At 46.6% G+C, this 17,576-nt stretch overlaps 1 protein-coding gene across 14 annotated transcripts in view; it reads left to right on the top strand.

Annotated features, from left to right (window-relative positions):
• DIXDC1 (DIX domain containing 1) overlaps positions 1-17,576 on the top strand; it is a 72,243-nt gene that overhangs the window by 40,925 nt on the left and 13,742 nt on the right. For 13 of the 14 annotated variants that reach the window (XR_003413244.2, XR_003413243.2, XR_003413242.2 and 10 more), the window contains 6 exons: positions 4,171-4,283; positions 5,772-5,920; positions 11,710-11,799; positions 12,968-13,021; positions 14,564-14,614; positions 17,428-17,532. Coding sequence is in view for 11 of the 14 variants with exons in the window: in XM_027036503.2 (XP_026892304.1) it covers positions 4,171-4,283; positions 5,772-5,920; positions 11,710-11,799; positions 12,968-13,021; positions 14,564-14,614; positions 17,428-17,532 (562 nt within the window). In the remaining 3 variants the exon portion in view is untranslated. Of the gene's footprint in view, positions 1-1,071; positions 1,509-4,170; positions 4,284-5,771; positions 5,921-11,709; positions 11,800-12,967; positions 13,022-14,563; positions 14,615-17,427; positions 17,533-17,576 lie in introns of those variants that run through there. The other variant, XM_027036509.2, reaches the window with a different exon arrangement.

Below are 17,576 nucleotides of genomic sequence, written 5' to 3'. Positions count from 1 at the left end.
GACTATCACTTGGTACAGAATCAAAGGACGTTTCATTGTATAATGAGATCTATAGCTTCCTGCATGGCTACAGGCCTTTCACTTTGTTGTGCCTGCCAGTGAGAGAGAGAGAGAGAGAGAGAGAGAGAGCAAGAGAGCGCCAGGGGGGAGAGAGGGAGAGAGAGAAGTCTGCATTTCTTCCAGAGAACACCTGCTTCCTTCCTTTCTGGCAGAACTCAGACTGGGGCCGGGGCTGTGACACAGCCGGAATTAGGGACCCACTGGAAATCGGGCTGTAGTGGGTAGACAGTGACAGTTTTCTGGGAGGGGGTCAGATAATAGTTCGCATTTCCCTTTCACTCCTTCCTGGTTTTTAAATTTTTTTGTAAGCTGACCGCTCAGTCACCTCTTTGGGAGGCTGGGTCAGCACCTTGCGTTTTCCTCCATGAGCTCCCGGACCCAGCAGGCTTTGGAACATTCTGCCCGCCCACCCCCTTCCTCAGGGTGAGGCCATCTCATGGCTTAGGGACCCCTGAAGGCCCGAGACCCCGCGATGTAACTCTGAACGGGGAGTGGCTCGGAAGATGGGGAAGGTGGCCCCCTGCTTCTCCAGATTCCCTGGCGGAGCCCTGACCGCCTGTTGCTCCGTAGACCTCGGGCAGGCCGGCCGGCCTCTTACTGTGTCCACGCAAAACGACCTCGGGCTGGGAAAAAAGAACACGCGAAACGCCTTTGGGAAGGTGGGAGATCGGCGTTCGGCGGGTTTCCGGGCGCGACCCCGACTCTACACCGCGCTGGGCGCCCCCTCCCTCGAGGAGCCGGTGACACCGGCCCCAGACCTCCGTGACCGCGAAGGGAGGGGTCGCGAGGAAAAGGCGTTTCCAGCCCCGGGGCGCCCGCGGCCCCGCCCTTGCCCCGCGCCGGGCTCGCGCTCGCGCCCCCCCCCCCCCAGCCCGCCCCGCCCCGCCCCTGCCCGGTCCGAGCCCCGCGCCGCCCGTCGCGCCGCCAGCCTGGAAGCGGGGGCGGAGCGGGGAGGGGCGGGAGGCGGCGCGGAGCCCGGGGCGCCCTCGAGCTCGCCGCCGGGACCCGACCGCGCAGCCGGAGCCGCGGGCGGCGCTGCCCCGCGCGGGCTATGGGGTGAGATGCCCGCGCCCGGGGGCACGCCCGGAGTCGCGCGACCGCCGCGATGCCGCTGGCAGGGACCCGCAGCCTGCGAGGGGAGGTGGCTTCCGCCCAGGCCGGGCTGCTGCAGCGTTTGAGCGGCCGGGACAGCGCGCCTGAGACCCGGCAGCATCCCCGTCCCCGGGGCCGGGACGCCCGCCTCCCTGCGCTGCCGACTCTCTCCCGCGGTCGCGGCCGGCAGCTCTGGTAGCCAGCCTGCCGGTGGAGTGGTTCCTCGGGCCCCAGCGCGGGGAGACATGCCCGAATTCGGGAGCGCCGGGACTCCCAGCCTCGCGCTTCACCCGGGGAAGCAGGCTCGCTGAAGCCGGAGCCAGGAGGGGGACCATGGGAGGGACGCAAGTCAAATGGTGAGCAGAGGCCACTTTGGCTTTGGAGCTGGGGGGGAGCGGGCGGGCGCAGGGCCAGGACTGGAGGATGCTGTCGGCCTGAGACCGACCGGGATGGGTGGGGGCGCTGTACTGGGAAGGACGGGCTGGGGCTGCTGCTCTGGGATTGTCACTACAAAATACAGTGAGTGGGTGTAGGAAACTGGAGCCGGCATAGGGGCCAGAGGAGTGGCCCTTTACCTTATCCTGTCTTGGCCGTGGGAGGGCACTTGAGGAGTAAACAGGACTCTTTCCCATTACCCGTTTTCAAAAAATTGATTTTACTCTAATTTGGACCTCGCTGGGGGGTTGTTGGTCTGATGTTAAGATTGGAGAGATGTTAGGCCTGTGGGAATTAAGAAATGTTATCAGTCACACCTGATTTGTTATCAGTTCCCTGATTTGCGGGGATTATGATGGCAGGTAGGGGATTGCTTGTTTACAAAATAGGGGTTTTGAGCTAATCGGGAAGAGCCTAGCATTACAATACTCTTCCTGTGACCTGAAGCAGAAGATTGGAAGCCTCATCTTGATGTGGCCCATCTCTAGCAGCAATCTTGCTGCTCCCACATGTGCCCCAGGATTTTGCTTCCCCGGTCCTTTATTTTTTTGACCTGACCACCTAGTTTCCTGGTCTCCCCTCTCTGTGGCCTCACACACTGGCAGCCTCAAATTCAAGAAAGAGAAATGTTGTTTTTCTTTTGGCCGCACTGCCACGCCCCCAGTGGGGCTGGGTATGCAGACATCCTCCTCCTCCTGCCCTTATAAGGGGGACCGCTCACTTAAGAGGGAGAAGGTGGAGCTGAGCATGCGTCTCTGCTTTGAGGCCAGCAGTTTTCCAGCATCCTTGCTTCACACCCCTCTTCCCACTCTCCCCCCGCTCCCCCCCCCCACCCCCCGCCGCGTCTCACGCATACCCACTGTGGTCCAGCCAAATGCAGACAGCGGATCGCGTCAACCATAACACCTTGTCGGCTAAGGAAGTGTTTTTATCGTTTCTCAAAGGAGGGCAGCTGATGCAGGCGTCTTTCTGAACATCGATCCCCATTTCTGCAGGGAGGCGAATGCCGCGGCCTGAATGGTCAAAAATCTGTTCTCCTGTTAAATGACATAGTCCTCTCAAAAGTATTGTATAAAAGCAAAGTACACTAATGCTTTTCCAGCAGCTAATTCATGTTGGCCTGGAAGTCAGATTACCTACATGGTGGAAGATGGATAAGAGAGTTCTATAAAAGCAATTGCCTTTACTAAATACCACTTCTTGCCACTCTCTACTTCTCTTGTCTGCTTGGACTATGGATCTGTAGTTAGGGTTCAGTGACGTTCTTTAATTTGAAGAAGGAAAAACTTTACACTTTTTCTGCGGTTCTAATAAGGATGAGAATGTATTACTGGCTGAGGTCATTCCCGCCAAAGCCCTCAAACTCGGGACCAACGAGGAGGACGAGGCACCAGTCCTCAGGCTGCTTTCGAGGTTTTGAAATCTCTGACTACATCCACTTGTGCTCAGCTCTTGCTTTTACTGGTTTCTAGGAAGACAAAATGTTAACTCCTGATCATGGCTGTGAGGATTAGCCTGGGAGACTTCAGGGGCACATTAAGTGGGTCAGCGAGTCCTAGACACTTTCACTGTTGTCTGGGTGATGGATTTGGAAAGAATTCCTGAGAGGGGGCTGGGCCTGGAGACCCCACAGCCCCTGAGATTGTTTCAGAGTTGATGTTCTCAAGGTGCGGTGCAAAGAGAAGAGGCTCTTCAGATTCCTTTCCCCTGTCGGATGGAAACATCAGCCTCCCATTCCTATCTTGTCTTGTAGATTTGCTGTTATTCTGTGTGGCTTTAAAATTCATCTTCCCTGACAATCCCAGCAGTCCCTCCCAAGGCTGATAGTTGGATCATAATTTAGGAGTTGCTGAGAGGATTCTGATGACAGTTCACAAATGGTGTAGCAGGGATCTAAGTAACTCTTTGATGGTACAATCAAGTAAACCCTTCCCTTTGCCGAGCAAGTCTTTTCCCATTTTCCTTATCATGTCCCATCCTTGTTGATGTATCACTGCCCCTTTGCCCAGCCCCGCACTGTCCACACTCTGGCCTTTTCTCCCCCTGAATCACCCTCAGCATTGCCCCCTCCTTCGGGATCAGCCTAGGGCTGATCTACCATGTTACTCTGCTGCTGATGCTTGTGTCTGTGGGACACCAATGGATTGGAAGTAGACTTTTCCTTCCAGCTCCCAAAACTACTAAGGCACACGTTAACTTCAGTCTTTGAACCTGGGCCCAGGGACGGAGGTGATGGTAAGTAACAAAAAACAAAAAACAAAACAAAACTTGGGGGTTCTTTAAGATGCTACGTTATCCGTCCTTCCAGTAAATCTCTTCTTTATGAATTGGGCTTTGAGGCAGCCTTGCTGTGGCAAAGACTTCCTAGGACTGGGTCATTCATTCATTCAACATTCATTTCATTCCTTCAGTAAGTTCATCCTGCACTCATTCAACAAATGTCCATTCATACTGTGGGCTGGGGACTGTGTTAGGCACTAGGAGGAAGATGAGTAAGAACATGTCTCTGGGATAAATTATGAAAGTTGGCTTCCAAACCGCTGTTCACAGTAATCATTTCTCTTCCTTTTCCTTCAATCACAGCCTGACTTCACCCAGTCCTATCCACAGCGCAAAGAGCGAGTCCATTATAACCCAGTCGGAGGAGAAGGCAGATTTTGTGATTATTCCCTCTGAAGGGATAGAGAACAGAACAGGTACTGTCTGTCAGCGTGCTGGGTTGGCTCAAGCCACAGCCCTTGCCTTGAAGGCTTGGGGGATCCTATCTACCTATAAACTTCCTGGCCTTCTCCCTCCCCAAAGTCCATGCATGCTAGGTTAGCTCTAAAGGGCTCTGATGTCTTTGAGCCAGTGAATGTGGTCATCCTCTTGCAGAATGTCACTTCTGATGTCACAGCTGTCCAAAATCTTACAGCAGAGGAGATAGGCCTTTCCTCTGCTGGCTGCCTATGAATTAGGAAACAACTGTGGGGCAGTCTGAAGCCTCATTCAAGTAAACAGTTTTTATTATTCCTGTGTTATGGAAATAATATCAGTAACCCTTTGACTTAAGTTTGAACCAGGAGCATATAATATGGGCGGAGGTATCTGTGGGAGGCTAAAAAGCAGGTCTACATCCGGCTTTTGGACTACAGAAAGGACCACAAAGGGATCCCTTTGTTTAGACTTCTCCTTACATCTCAGTTGCTCTCCTTTTTCTTACATAAACATAGAGGGAAGGAAGGAGGCAGCAAAGCATGTGATTTCAATAGAGTTTTATTCATCTCTAAGGGTTGTAAGAAAACTGAAGCCCTCAGAAGAAAACGAGTTAAATCCCTCCCACTATCCCTGGCATTAGCACCAAAGAGTCAGTCATGTTTTTGACTCGGAAACTCCTGGGACCTTGGGGAGGGAGAGCATTTACCGAGTGACTGCTCTGGGTCAGGCACCATGGAGTCCTGCACACAAGTTACCTCATTCAGTCTTCACAGCAACCCAGAGGAATTAGCTAATTACATTCACACCGACAAATGAAGACATTTACTCAGAGTTTATACCCTTCGGTATTCCATAATGCATTTTTAATGGTGTGCACACAATTAGATGGGATGAAACAGAAACCAGCGAAAAGAGACCATAAACATAGGAAAATAAAACAAAACCAGGGAGCAAGATTGAACAATTTATGCAAGTGTGTTTTCACTGGTTTGTTTCCTGTGTGACTCACACAGTGTTGTTTGTGAAAGGGGCTCAGGTACGAGGGAACGGTCCAAGGAATATTAAATTGAAGTCTCCCCCCTGAAGCTCCACAACAGCCAACAGGAATTTGGTTTTCCAAAGCTCCTGTCTTTGTACCTGGAAGAATCCAGCTTTGGGATGTCAGTTGTAGAGAATTAAGAGTAGGGTCTATGTGTCCCATACCAAGACTCCCAAGGAGGGTGTCTTGTTACTTCTTAAAGGTTCTGAAGGGGACCAGTTTCCCCAGCAGAGTAAGTGATGCCTCCAGCCGGCCCAGCCTGGAGTGTGAGGCAACAGTGGGTTCTTCGTGTCTCACAACCCCACCTAGCGGAGAGTCCAGTCTGTGCAGTGAGGACAGGTTCAGAAGGCCAGTGACCCAGACCTGTGAGCGCAGAGAGACTGTGAACGCTTTCTGCCGGCAACTGTTTGCTCCAACATGAACTATACGCCCCCCTCTCATTTTGTAGAGGAGACAGACTCTCCGTTTTCCCGAGACTGGCGACCAGGCAGCCCCGGGACCTGTCTGGAGACCTCATGGGAAGAACAGCTGCTGGAACAACAAGAACATTTAGAAAAAGAAATGGAGGAAGCAAAGAAAATGATATCAGGATTACAGGTAGCTCCTTCCCGCATGGTTTATCCTTGGTGTGACAGTTGATTATTTAAGTCACCAGTGTCCACTGAAAATACAGTGACTCCGTTTTGCATGAGGTCAGGGTTGAATGGGGAGTTCAGAGGGAGAAGTACTCAAAGAGCGGAACATTCCTCGGGTATGAGGACTCCTAAATGGGCTGTAGGGATGCACGGCTGTTGGGATTTCTGCAGGCATGGGGGCCATCATGGACCCCTACCAAACCCTCTTTCTGGCTTTCTCCGGCAGGTGGGTTTCTCCCCTGTCCGCAGCCGCAGACCTGCAGTTGCCAGCTTCACCCAAGAATGGCACTGTGAACAGTCAGAAATTTTTCCCTAGGAATTCTCCAGCAGGAAGAGTGTAAGCCAGTAATACCACAGGTCTCCCTTTGAGTCCAGCTGAGGGATTTAACTCCCTCCTAAAGCATGTGCAGGCGGGTGCCGAGCCATAATGATCAGGTAACGGAGGTTTTCCTCAAGCAACAAAGCCCTTCAGTATTTTCTATACCTTCTTGCCAGCTCGGCCGTTCTCTCCCAGAGGCCCACTGACCCACTTGACTTAGTTCCTACCCTGAATGACCCCCGATCCTCTTTCTTTGTGAGTCTGTCCCTGTGTTGGGGAGCCCTTGTAGTGTGCTGGTGACCCTGAAATTGCCTAGGAGTATTCCTTTCTGTTTGTGCTGGGAACTGCACCGCTTCTGAATTGTCAAATATTTATGGATACGTAAACAAAGGCCACATTATGTGAGTGGCTCTGGCAGCCGGCAGGCGGTGGAGGGCGTGCTCCCAGTAGCCAGCCATGGGGTACAAAGGGTTCCTAAAGAAAAAAGGAGATTGGTGCCCGGTGAAACAGTTTGCATAATGTATGCCCCAGGAGCTGAGGAGGGCTGGAGGAATGCTTCCTGCCTAAACATTCCCAAGGAGAGTTGTTGATTTTTCCCCATTTGCTTTGTTATTTTTTAAATGTTTGCATTTGAGATCCCTTATCTGCCACTCCATTAAGGGCTGGTTTAATTAATGGAATTTTTTTGTGTGTGCTAACTTTGGGATTATGCCCAAGTGGGTCTTTCCCAGGATAATTTGCATGATATGAACATAGATATCCATCAGTTTGGCTTTCAGTTTGGTTTGCATTTTTCAGTCTGGGAGAAATCCGATGGCAGGTTGGACAGAAAAAGAAGAGATTCGACAGGCAGAAAGTCAGCCTCCCAATATTCCCTGCAAACAGAGTTGTTTCATTCACAGCCACATGATCACAATGAGAATTCAGTTCCACTAATAGAATACAATGGGGCTCACAGCATCCACTAGGCTTCTTAACTCTTTCATTGATAAGCAAGTTGCATGCTAAGCCACGTCCAGGATTTCTGACTCACTGTGTGCCTCAGTTAGAGCCTGCTGAATACGTGGCCATGAGAGTTAGTATTTCTGTGATGTTGCTCTCCCTTCGCTCTCTGCAGCCCTGTGGCTTCTTAAACTTGTCTTCTTATACCTCTGGCCACGCTCCGGGGGATAACCGAACTCATTTGATTTATTAAATAAAATCTTATTATTAGTTAGTGCTTGGTAGACCAACCAGTGACTGGATTTCAAACAGTTTTTATATCCCAGCATTTGTGATGCAATTTGTGTTGTGTTTATTGAAACAGGACTTAACCTCTGTAACTCTCTGGATTGAATAGAGACAGAATTGAAATATAAAATGGGGACACATTCTTAAATCTTTCACTAAGCTGACAGGTATCAAATTACCTACCTGCATAGGTAGTTCAAGTTCTGTGAGTGCTAAAGAATACAGTTTGGGGGCCTTCTTTAAAAATTAGATTACAGACTATGAGTACAGTTCTCTTTGAACAACTCAGGGGTGGGGCGGAGGGGCACCCATGCCCTGCACAGTCGCAAATATGCATGTAACTTTTGACTCCCCTAAAACGTAATTACTAATAGCTGACTGTTGATCATAATGATGCATTTTTGGAGTGTGGGGCAGGGGGGAGTCCAGAGCTGATGGCCAAGAATTTTTGAAACATCTTTGGTGCAAAAGGTGATTTTATTAAAGCACGGGGACAGAACCCCTGGGCAGAAAGAGCTGCACTGGGGTTGTGAGGAGTGATTGATTACACACTGGAGTTTGGGGAGGTAAAGGAAAAAGGGTGTGTGCGTGTGCGCGTTGTAGGGAGAGAGAGAGAGAGAGAGAGAGAGAGCACGTGCACAAGCAGGGGAAGGACAAAGAGAGAGGGAGACACAAAATCTGAAGCAGGCTTCAGGCTCTGAGCTGTCAGCACAGAGCCCAATGCGGGGCTGGAACTCACGAACCGTGAGATCATGACTTGAGCCTAAGTCAGACGCTTAACTGACTGAGCCACCCAAGTTCCCCAAGAAGACTCTTAAGATACTGGAGGCCTAACTATTGTCGAGCTAAGGTTGTTTTTCCCTCTACTGAGGCATTAACATTAAGACAGGAGGGAGTTCCTGGAGAAACGTTCTACTCAGCCTATCTCAAGTATTTGTCACTGGGCTGCAGGTTATAAGGAAACTTAATTTTACCTGCCATTCCCTTCTTGCCTTTGTTCCCCACATCACTGTGGAGGGATGGGTAATGTTGGGGCTCCAGGAAACTGAGTCTATAGGTTTCTGGACATTAGGCTAATGATAAGGTTGCCTTTTCCTTTAAAAAAAAATTTTTTTTTTAAGTTTATTTATTTTGAGAGAGAAAGAGCACAGGAGCAGAGAGGGGGAGAGAGAGAAAGAGAAAATCCCAAGCAGACTCCGTGCTATTAGCATGGAGCGTGATGTGGGGCTCAAACTCATGAACCGTGAGATCATGACCTGAGCCGAAGTTGGACACTTAACCAACTGAGCCACCCAGGCGCCCCACAATTGCCTTTTTCTTATAATTTTACTAAGACATTTATAAACTGATGGAGACTCCTGTCCTACACGACTGTGATCTCTATCAGTTATTTGGTTTTTCCTTTCCTTTGTTCTTGGGCACCCAGGAGTGCCTGAGGAATATCACACATGTGCCACCTGGGCGGGGGGTGGGGTGGGGGTCTTTGCGGGGCGTTAGCTTGCGCTTTGCCCTCAGCTTGCCTGTGGCTCCCTCATCACATAAGCTTTACTAAGAAATATTTGGTTAATACATATTTTGAATGTTATCTGTATTATATACTGTGTTCTTATAATAAAGTAAGTTAGAGAAAAGAAAATCATGAGGAAAAAAACAAATAATCATGTTAAGAAACAGGTGGAAGACATGAATAGATATTTCTCCAAGGAAGACATACATCATAGGTGGCCAACAGATGCATGAAAAGATGCTCCCCATCACTCATCATCAGGGAAATACAAATTAAAAGCACAACGAGATACCACCTCATACCTGTCAGAATGGGTAAAATTAGCAACACAGGAAACAACAGGTGTTGGCGAGGATGCAGAGGAAGGGGAACCCTCTTACATTGTTGGTGGGAATGCAAGCTGGTGCAGCCACTCTGGAAAACAGTATGGAGGTTCCTGAAAAAGTTGAAAATAGAATTACCCTATGACCCGGCAAGTGTACTACTAGGTATTTATTTACCCAAGTGATACAAAAGTGCTGATTTGAAGGGACACATGCACCCCAACGTTTATAGCAGCATTATCAACAATAGCTAAATTATGACAGTCCAAATATCCATCGACTGATGAACAGATAAAGAAGATGTGGTATGTATACATGTATATACACACATACAATGGAATATTACTGAGCCATCAAAAAGAATGAAATCTTGGGGCATCTGGGTGACTCAGTCAGGTAAGCATCCAACTTAGGCTCAGGTAATGATCTCATGGTTTGTGAGTTTGAGCCCCACATCAGGCTTTGTGCTGACAATTCAGAGCCTGGAGCCTGCTTCGGATCCTGTGTCTCCCTCTCTCTGCCCCTCTCCTGCTCACACTTTGTCTCTCTCTCTCAAAAATAAATAAACATTAAAAAAAAAAAACTAAAAGAAAATGGTCCACATTTGGTTTAACCTTGTCTAATTAAAAAAAAAAAAGAAAAAGAATGAAATGTTGCCATTTGCAACACTTCATGTTGCATCCACATGCACTTCATGTTGCCATCCACAACGTGGATGGAGTAGAGTAGATTATGCTACACGAAACAAGTCAGGCAGAGACAAATACCATATGATTTCACTCATAATGTGGAATTTAAAAAACAAAACAGATGAACATAAGGGAAAGGGGGGAAAAGAGAGGTAGGCAAACCAGAAGAGACTTAACTGATGGATACCATATATGGTTGATGGAGGGGAGGTGGGTAGGCAATGGGCATTAAAGAGGGCACTTGTAATGAGCACTGGGTGTTGTATGTAAGTGATGAATCATTAAATTCTCCTAAAATCAGGGACACCTGGGTGGCTCAGTCGGTTGGGCGTCCGACTTTGGCTCTGGTCATGATCTCACGGTTCGTGAGTTCGAGCCCCGCATCGGGCTCTGTGCTGACAGCTCAGAGCCTGGAGCCTGCTTTGGATTCTGTGTCTCCCTCTCTCTCTGCCCCTGCCCCACTTGTGCTTTGTCTGTCTGTCTCTCTCTCTCTTAATAATAAACATTAAAAAAAAATTTAAATTCTACTTCTGAAACCAATGTTATGCTGTATGTTAACTAACTAGAATTTAAATAAAAGCTTCTAAAAAAATCATAAGGTGGAGAAAATATATTTGCAGTACTGTACTATGTATAAAAAAAAATCTGCATATAAGTGGACCCAGGCAGTTCAGACTCTTGTCATTCAAATTCAACTGTACAATATTAAATATAGGGTTTTGGAGGGGCAGTGCATATGGGGGGGCCCTGGGGTTTGAGGTTCCTTAGCTTTAGGGTAAATCTGCCCTTCCTTCATATTCTAATGAAAACAAAGCCTGGTGTGGGGAGTGGAAATGAATGAGGACATCTCTCTGTAAATGATTTCATTTTTGTTCTATACAGGTTGCCCTAGGGAGTAAAAATGCACAATTATTAAAACAAAAAAAAAAATCAAACAAACCCAAGTCAGTGCTGTAAATGTTTTATTAAGATTTTTTTTTCAAGTAATCTCTATACCCAGTGTGGGGCTTGAACGCGCAACCTTGACATCAAGAGTCACATACCTAAATGTGTTTTAAGTAATTCATTATAATAAAGTTTTCCTCTTTTTTTTTTAAAGTTTGATTATTTATTTTGAGAGAGAGGGCGGGGAGGGAGAAAACAAGTGGAGAGGGGCAGAAAGAGAGGGAGAGACAGAATCCCAAGCAGGTTCTGTGCTCTCGGCTTAGAGCCCGACGTGGGGCCCAAACTCACAAACCATGAGATCTTGACCAGAGATCAAGAGTTGGATGCTTAACTGACTGAGCCACCCAGGTGCCCCTATAATAAACTTTCCAAACTGGGATAATTCAACACTACTTTTAGTTCACTTTCCAGCTGGTAGAGTTCAGTTGGAGCAGCTGTGGTTTGAAATGTAACTTCTGAGAGGGAAGTTCTAGATTTTTGAGGATTTACTAGGACCAAGGAGCAGAGGATCCAGGTGCATCCAGAGAGATGAAAGAGGCCTAAGCATGGGACTGACAAAAGGAACTCTCCATAGTTCCAAAATGAGCAATAGGAGGTATCTAAGGACCGAAAATTACCAAGGAGATCACTAGAGGAAGCCCAGTTGTGATTTCAATTTGGGATAAGCTTACCAAGCTCAACCCTGCACTCATTCATCTGATGCAAGTCCGGTTTCTTTCTACTTTTGTGGTTATTCAGGCCTTACTGCTCAATGGATCCTTACCTGAAGATGAACAGGACAGGCCCTTGGCCCTCTGTGAACCGGGAGTCAATCCTGAGGAACAACTGGTGAGCTCTTTCTCTTGTGACTGGACCACAGATAATCTGCTTTATGTATTTGATTTGCTTTTAGCCTTTGACTCTGTTGTCCACACTGTCTTGAAATGCTCTCTTCCCTGACTCCAGCTCTCCTGGTTTTCCTCATAAGTTTCTCGACTACTCTTTGTTCCATCTTTCCTCCATCCCTCGTCCACAAATATTTATTGAGTGCCAGCTACTGTTTTGAGGTGCTAGAGATATGGTGATCTCAAAGCAGACCTAAGACCCTACCCTCACAGCGCTTACATTCAGGTTCCCTTTGAAGCTTCTCTTTCTCTGCCTATGCCTGAAATGTTGGTGCCCCTCAGAGTTCCACTGGTGACCGCCTTCTGTCTTAGACATCGACCTGGGCAGTGTTACCTGCCTCCATGGCTGCACTCACTTTCTGCTTGACTCAGATGTTGCTTCTCAAGTATTTATCTCTGGCTCACTGCTCTCTACGGAGTTGGGGATTTGTATGTGCAGCATCTAACTACCTGCTGATTATCTCCACTTCTGTGTCCCATAAGCATTTCAGTTCAGAGTCCTAAATTAAACAGCTTTTCTCTTCCCACCACCAAAACTCCTTGCCCCTTTGGATTCCGTCTATCATTATCCACCCACCCAGATACCCAAAGCAGACATCTCAATATCATCCTTGAATCCTTTTGGCCCTTCTTTCTGTACCTAGTCAGTCACCAGGTTCTGTCAGTTCACTTTCTATATATTTCTGTCTACTTCTCTCCATTATCACAGCCCCTACCTTAACTCAGGCTCCCATCCTGGATTCTAGCAGCGTTCCAGTTGGTTTCCTCATTCCTCTCCTGTGTTCCTCTAACTCATTTTCTGCAAAACAGCAGCCATAACTTACCTATAAGGCAAACTTCATTTTGTCATACTTTTGCCTTTTCTCCGATGCCCTGTGCCCAGTACACACACACACACACACACACACACACGTGTGTAAACTTCACCCGTAGTCACTACTTGTACTGCATGTGTACATACTTCCATTAGAGGGGGAGGGACTGCTTCCTGTCCTCTGTGTTCATAGTACTGGCCTAGCCCTGGAAAGGTACTCAGGAAATATCTGTTGAATAAATGACCTCTGAATTTCACAACATAGTTACATAGTCATCTCTTTTTGCCTTCTATTCAGATTATAATCCAAAGTCGTCTGGATCAGAGTATGGAGGAGAATCAGGACCTAAAGGTATGTCAGAACATGTGCATTTTACTCTTTGAAAAAAATTATGGGAATATTATACAGCACTGTTGGAACAGTAATGGGTATAGGGGAAGGGATGCAGACTTGGGACGTCAGCTGTGTCTGTTTTATGTCTTTCATTGAAAGAGAGAGATATGTCCTAAATATGGCAAAAAGGTACTGTCTCTTCAGTGTTGGTGATCATGATAGGTATCTGTGTCATTGGTTCTACTTTTTATGTTTTAAATGCTTCATACTTTTTCTTTTTTAAAAAAAATTTTTTTGGGGGGAGAGAGTGGAGGGTGGAGGGACAGAGAGAGAGGGTGACTGACAATCCCAAGCAGACTCTGTGCTGTCTGTTCAGAGCCCGACGTGAGGCTTGAACTCACAAACCTTCAGATCATGAGTTGAGCCAAAGTCTGATGCTTAACCAGTTGAGCCACCCAAGTGCCCCATAATTTTTCTTTTTTAACTAAAAACGGATCTAATATTAGTACGGACTTTTTTTTTTATAGTTGACATACAACATTACATTAGATTCAGGTGTATAACATATTAATTTGATATATGTATATATTATGAAATGATCACCAGTATAAGTCCAGTTAACATCCATCACCACACAGGTACACATTTTCTTCTTTCAGTGAGAACTTTTAACATTTACTCTCTTAATCAACTTTCAACTACACCATACAGTATTATTAACTATAGTCCAGTATGGTTTTTTATAATGATTTCTTCCCAGAATGCTTTTAGTTCAGTGGGTTTTTAATTTGTTGGTGTTCTAGGTATATGAGTTAAAGCCATGAACCCTCTCCCCAGGAATATGTATGAGTGCATACACACATACTTGCTGACTTGAATTTTTAATAGAGTAACTTTGGAGCCCATCTGTGGAGCACATGTTACAAATCCCCATTTTAGATATGTTAATTCCAAACTCTTGATGTGATGCAATAGGAAAAGAAGAGGGTAGGGTCTCAGTTATAGGTATTCCTCTCCTAAAATCTCTTTCCTAGTGACAATTATGTACATACATCTAATCTATTATAAGGGAGGGATAATTAGTATTTCATCATTGGGCTAAATGTGTTTTTGTTGAGTTTACAAAGAATAATGCCTACTTGGGGAATCAGAAGCACTCTGACCCTTTGCTGAACAAATGACATTGGGAGCATGTTAAGATATGATTGTATATGTCAGTAAGGGGGATTTAGGTTATTATGATGAAGTTTGCCTGACAGTGAAGAGTGCTAACTGTAGGAATGAGAGCCTATGGGAATGGACGGTGTCTTCTTTCTTGGAGGACTCTCCTCGACCTGCATTTGAGCCTGGGTACCTCAGGGAAGAATGGAATAGGTCTCCTTCTTGTCTCTATGAGTCAGCCTTTACTACTGACTGGAGCAGACCTGCTTTCTGCTTCAGTAGAGGCTTAATTTTTTGTGGACTGGTTATCTGAGTTTTGTGTTCTTACTGACAGAATGAGGTAATGCTTCTGAAGCAACCCAGACGCTACCATCTGATCTAACTATATTTGGTTTGCAGAAGGAGCTGCTGAAATGTAAACAAGAAGCCAGAAACTTACAGGGGATAAAGGTAAAAAGGAAGACATTTCACTCTTTAAATAAACTCTACCTGGTAAAGTTGTCTACTGCTGAGAGTAGGTAGTAGAAGGGTAGTTGGGTCCTATGGCCTTATATACATTTGCTGGAGCTTTTAACGGGCTGTGGGGTATTAGTAAAGCCAAGTGCTTTGTGGATGGGAAGTGAAATGTTGAGGAAAATACCTTTGTTTTGTTGAGGCTTATTTCTGGTAGTCAGGACCCATGGTACTGTGCCACCCTGGTAGTTTTATATGTAAAAACAATCAGTTTTTACAGTTTTCTTCCATTCTAAAGAAAACTGTCTTCTTAAAAATTTAACTTACTTCATTTTTGAATAGTAAATACTATATTTTAAATTTTTTTAATGTTTATTTTTTGATAGAGTGCACATTCACGAGCAGGGAGGTGCGTGAGCAGGGGAGGGGCAGAAAGGGAGGGAGACACAGAATCTGAAGCAGGTTCCAGGCTCCGAGCTGTCAGCACAGAGCCCAGTGTGGGGCTTGACCACGAACCGTGAGATCATGACCTAAGCCGAGGTCGGACATTTAACCTACTAAAGCTGCCCAGAACCCCATTGAATAGTTAATACTATGACATGGTTTCAAGTGAGGAAGGTATAAAAGGATAATCCTTGAAAAGTCTGTCTTCCAGCCCTGTCTGCCCCAGTCACCTAGTTCTCTTTCCTGGAGGTAACTTACCAGTTATCAATAAATACGTATGTATATACCCCCCCCCCATAACAGTATACAATACATACATACAGCTTGAAACATTGCTCTTTTTCCATCTAGCAGCGTATCTTGGAGATCATTCTGTTTTAGTATATAAAGACCTTCCTAAGTCTTTCATGGCCACTTAGTATGCCAGTGTATGTATATATGATGATTTAGTCAGTTCCTGTTGTTGGTCTTTTAGGTTATTTCCAGTCTTTGGTGATACAAACAGTGCTCTAGCTAACAGTCTTGAATAGGTGTTGTTTCACCCCAGTGGGAGTGTGCCTATTGAAGAAACACCTAGAAGTAGAAAAGGATGTTCTTAAGCTGCTGCTTTTCCCCTCGTCCCTACACTCCCATCCATAGGCTGGACTAGAGTGCAACTCAGCTGCATTTGTCAGAGTATGTTTTGTAGCCTTAGTCCTTTGAGATACTTCAGAATGTGTTCTGTGCTTAAATAAGTTTGAGAAATGCCCTGTAGGCTTGAAGAGTCCCAGTGAATAACAGCCTATTAAAGGACCTGAGAAAATCTGTCATAAAAAGGTTGGAGTAAAAAGAGTTTGGAATTCTTTTTTTTTTTAAGTTTATTTATTTATTTTGAGAGAGAGAGAGAGAGACAAGCGGGGGAGGGATAGAGAGAGGGAGAGAGAGAATCCCAAGCAGGCTCTGCACTGTCAGTGCAGAGCCCAATGCAGGGCTCATACTCACAAACCATGAGATCATGACCTGAGCCGAAGTTGGATGATTAACCAACTGAGCCACCCAGCTGCCCCAAGAGTTTGGAATTCTTAACCACAGAAGTGCCTTTTCTCCCCTGCAGCATGTACTAACATCCCATAGAGCACACTTTGGGAAATGTTCCTCTGAACTGCTGATGCCCGGGGCATCTGGGACTACCTTTGCCATGTACTTTCATGGCTGACAGCACAGTTAAGGGGCTCTCACGGGGCACCTGGGTGGCTCTGTAGGTTAAGCATCCAACTTGGGCTCAGGTCATGATCTCATGGTTCGTGGATTCAAGCTCTGCATCGGGCTCTGTGCTGACAGTTCAGAGCCTGGAGCCTGCTTCAGATTCTGTCTCTCTCTCTCTCTCTCTGCCCCTCCCCAGCTCGCTCTCTCTCTCTCTCTCTCTCTCTCTCTCTCTCTGTGTGTGTGTGTGTGTGTGTGTGTGTGTGTGTCTGTCTCAAAAATAAAAAAAAATTTTTTTAATTTAAAAAAAAAAAGAAAAAAGAATGGGCTCTCACATTCTCCAGAGCCTGCACCATTTCTTTGCAGTCTGTAAAGAGAGAAAAGTCAGGGTAAATACACTGCAGTCCATTAGTTCCATTTGAAGTCATGATGGTTGGAGAAATGTGTTCTTGCTGACCCTTTTAAGTGTGTACAACCAACCTTTTCTTAGGCTTGGTAGGAAACAAGAGGGTCCAAGTTGAGAGAAAGACACCCTAAAGCTGGTAAGATTGTAGGACACTGGGAAGAGAAACCATCAGTCCCAGTGATAGTTCTGAGCATGGAAATATAATCCCAATCCCAGTCCACACTAGGAATTGGAAGGCAATGGGAGCAGGGCTCTGGAAGGCAAGGTGGGAGTGATTCCAGGGGTTCCATATGAATAGGGTAGGAGGCGGCAATAGGGCCCAGCCCTCTAGGGAAAGGCAAAGAAGGAAAAGAGCTCCTTAGTAGTTATGTGCCCAAGAAATGGATTTGAAAGCCAGGGTGGAAGGAAGGAGAAGGCATTGTCCATGGTCACTGTCGTGAAGGTGGTGGTCTTGAAATTTGAATCTAGATCTATCTGATCCCAGAGGCCACTGATTCTCTAGGACAGCATGCTGTCAGGATTGCAGTGGCAGGTAGGGGTGAGTAATGGGTGGAGGAAAAATCAGGTTTCCGTCAGCTAGGTGAGACAGTGGTTGCTAGCATTCCGGGAGGGGACAGAAAATTCCTCTTCATCTCCTTGTAGCAAGACCCCTCTTTTTGTCTCCTAGTTTTCCAGAATTAATGCTGGATGTGCAGTCAGGGGGTTAAAGCTTAGAGTGACAAATGGCTGACTGACTAATTGGGACCACAGTAATAGTGAGTGTGCTCTTTTCCCCCAGGATGCCTTGCAGCAGAGGCTGACTCAGCAGGACACATCTGTTCTTCAGCTCAAACAGGAACTGCTGAGGGCAAATATGGACAAAGACGAGCTACACAACCAGAATGTAAATTAAATGAATGAACTCTGCCCTCACTGAGCCCCAGTAGC

The sequence above is a fragment of the Acinonyx jubatus genome, chromosome D1, assembly GCF_027475565.1.
Source record: "Acinonyx jubatus isolate Ajub_Pintada_27869175 chromosome D1, VMU_Ajub_asm_v1.0, whole genome shotgun sequence".
Classification (NCBI taxonomy): Eukaryota; Metazoa; Chordata; class Mammalia; order Carnivora; family Felidae; genus Acinonyx; species Acinonyx jubatus.
Note: the sequence above shows the minus strand (reverse complement) of the source record. Positions and strands in the feature narration are given on the sequence as shown.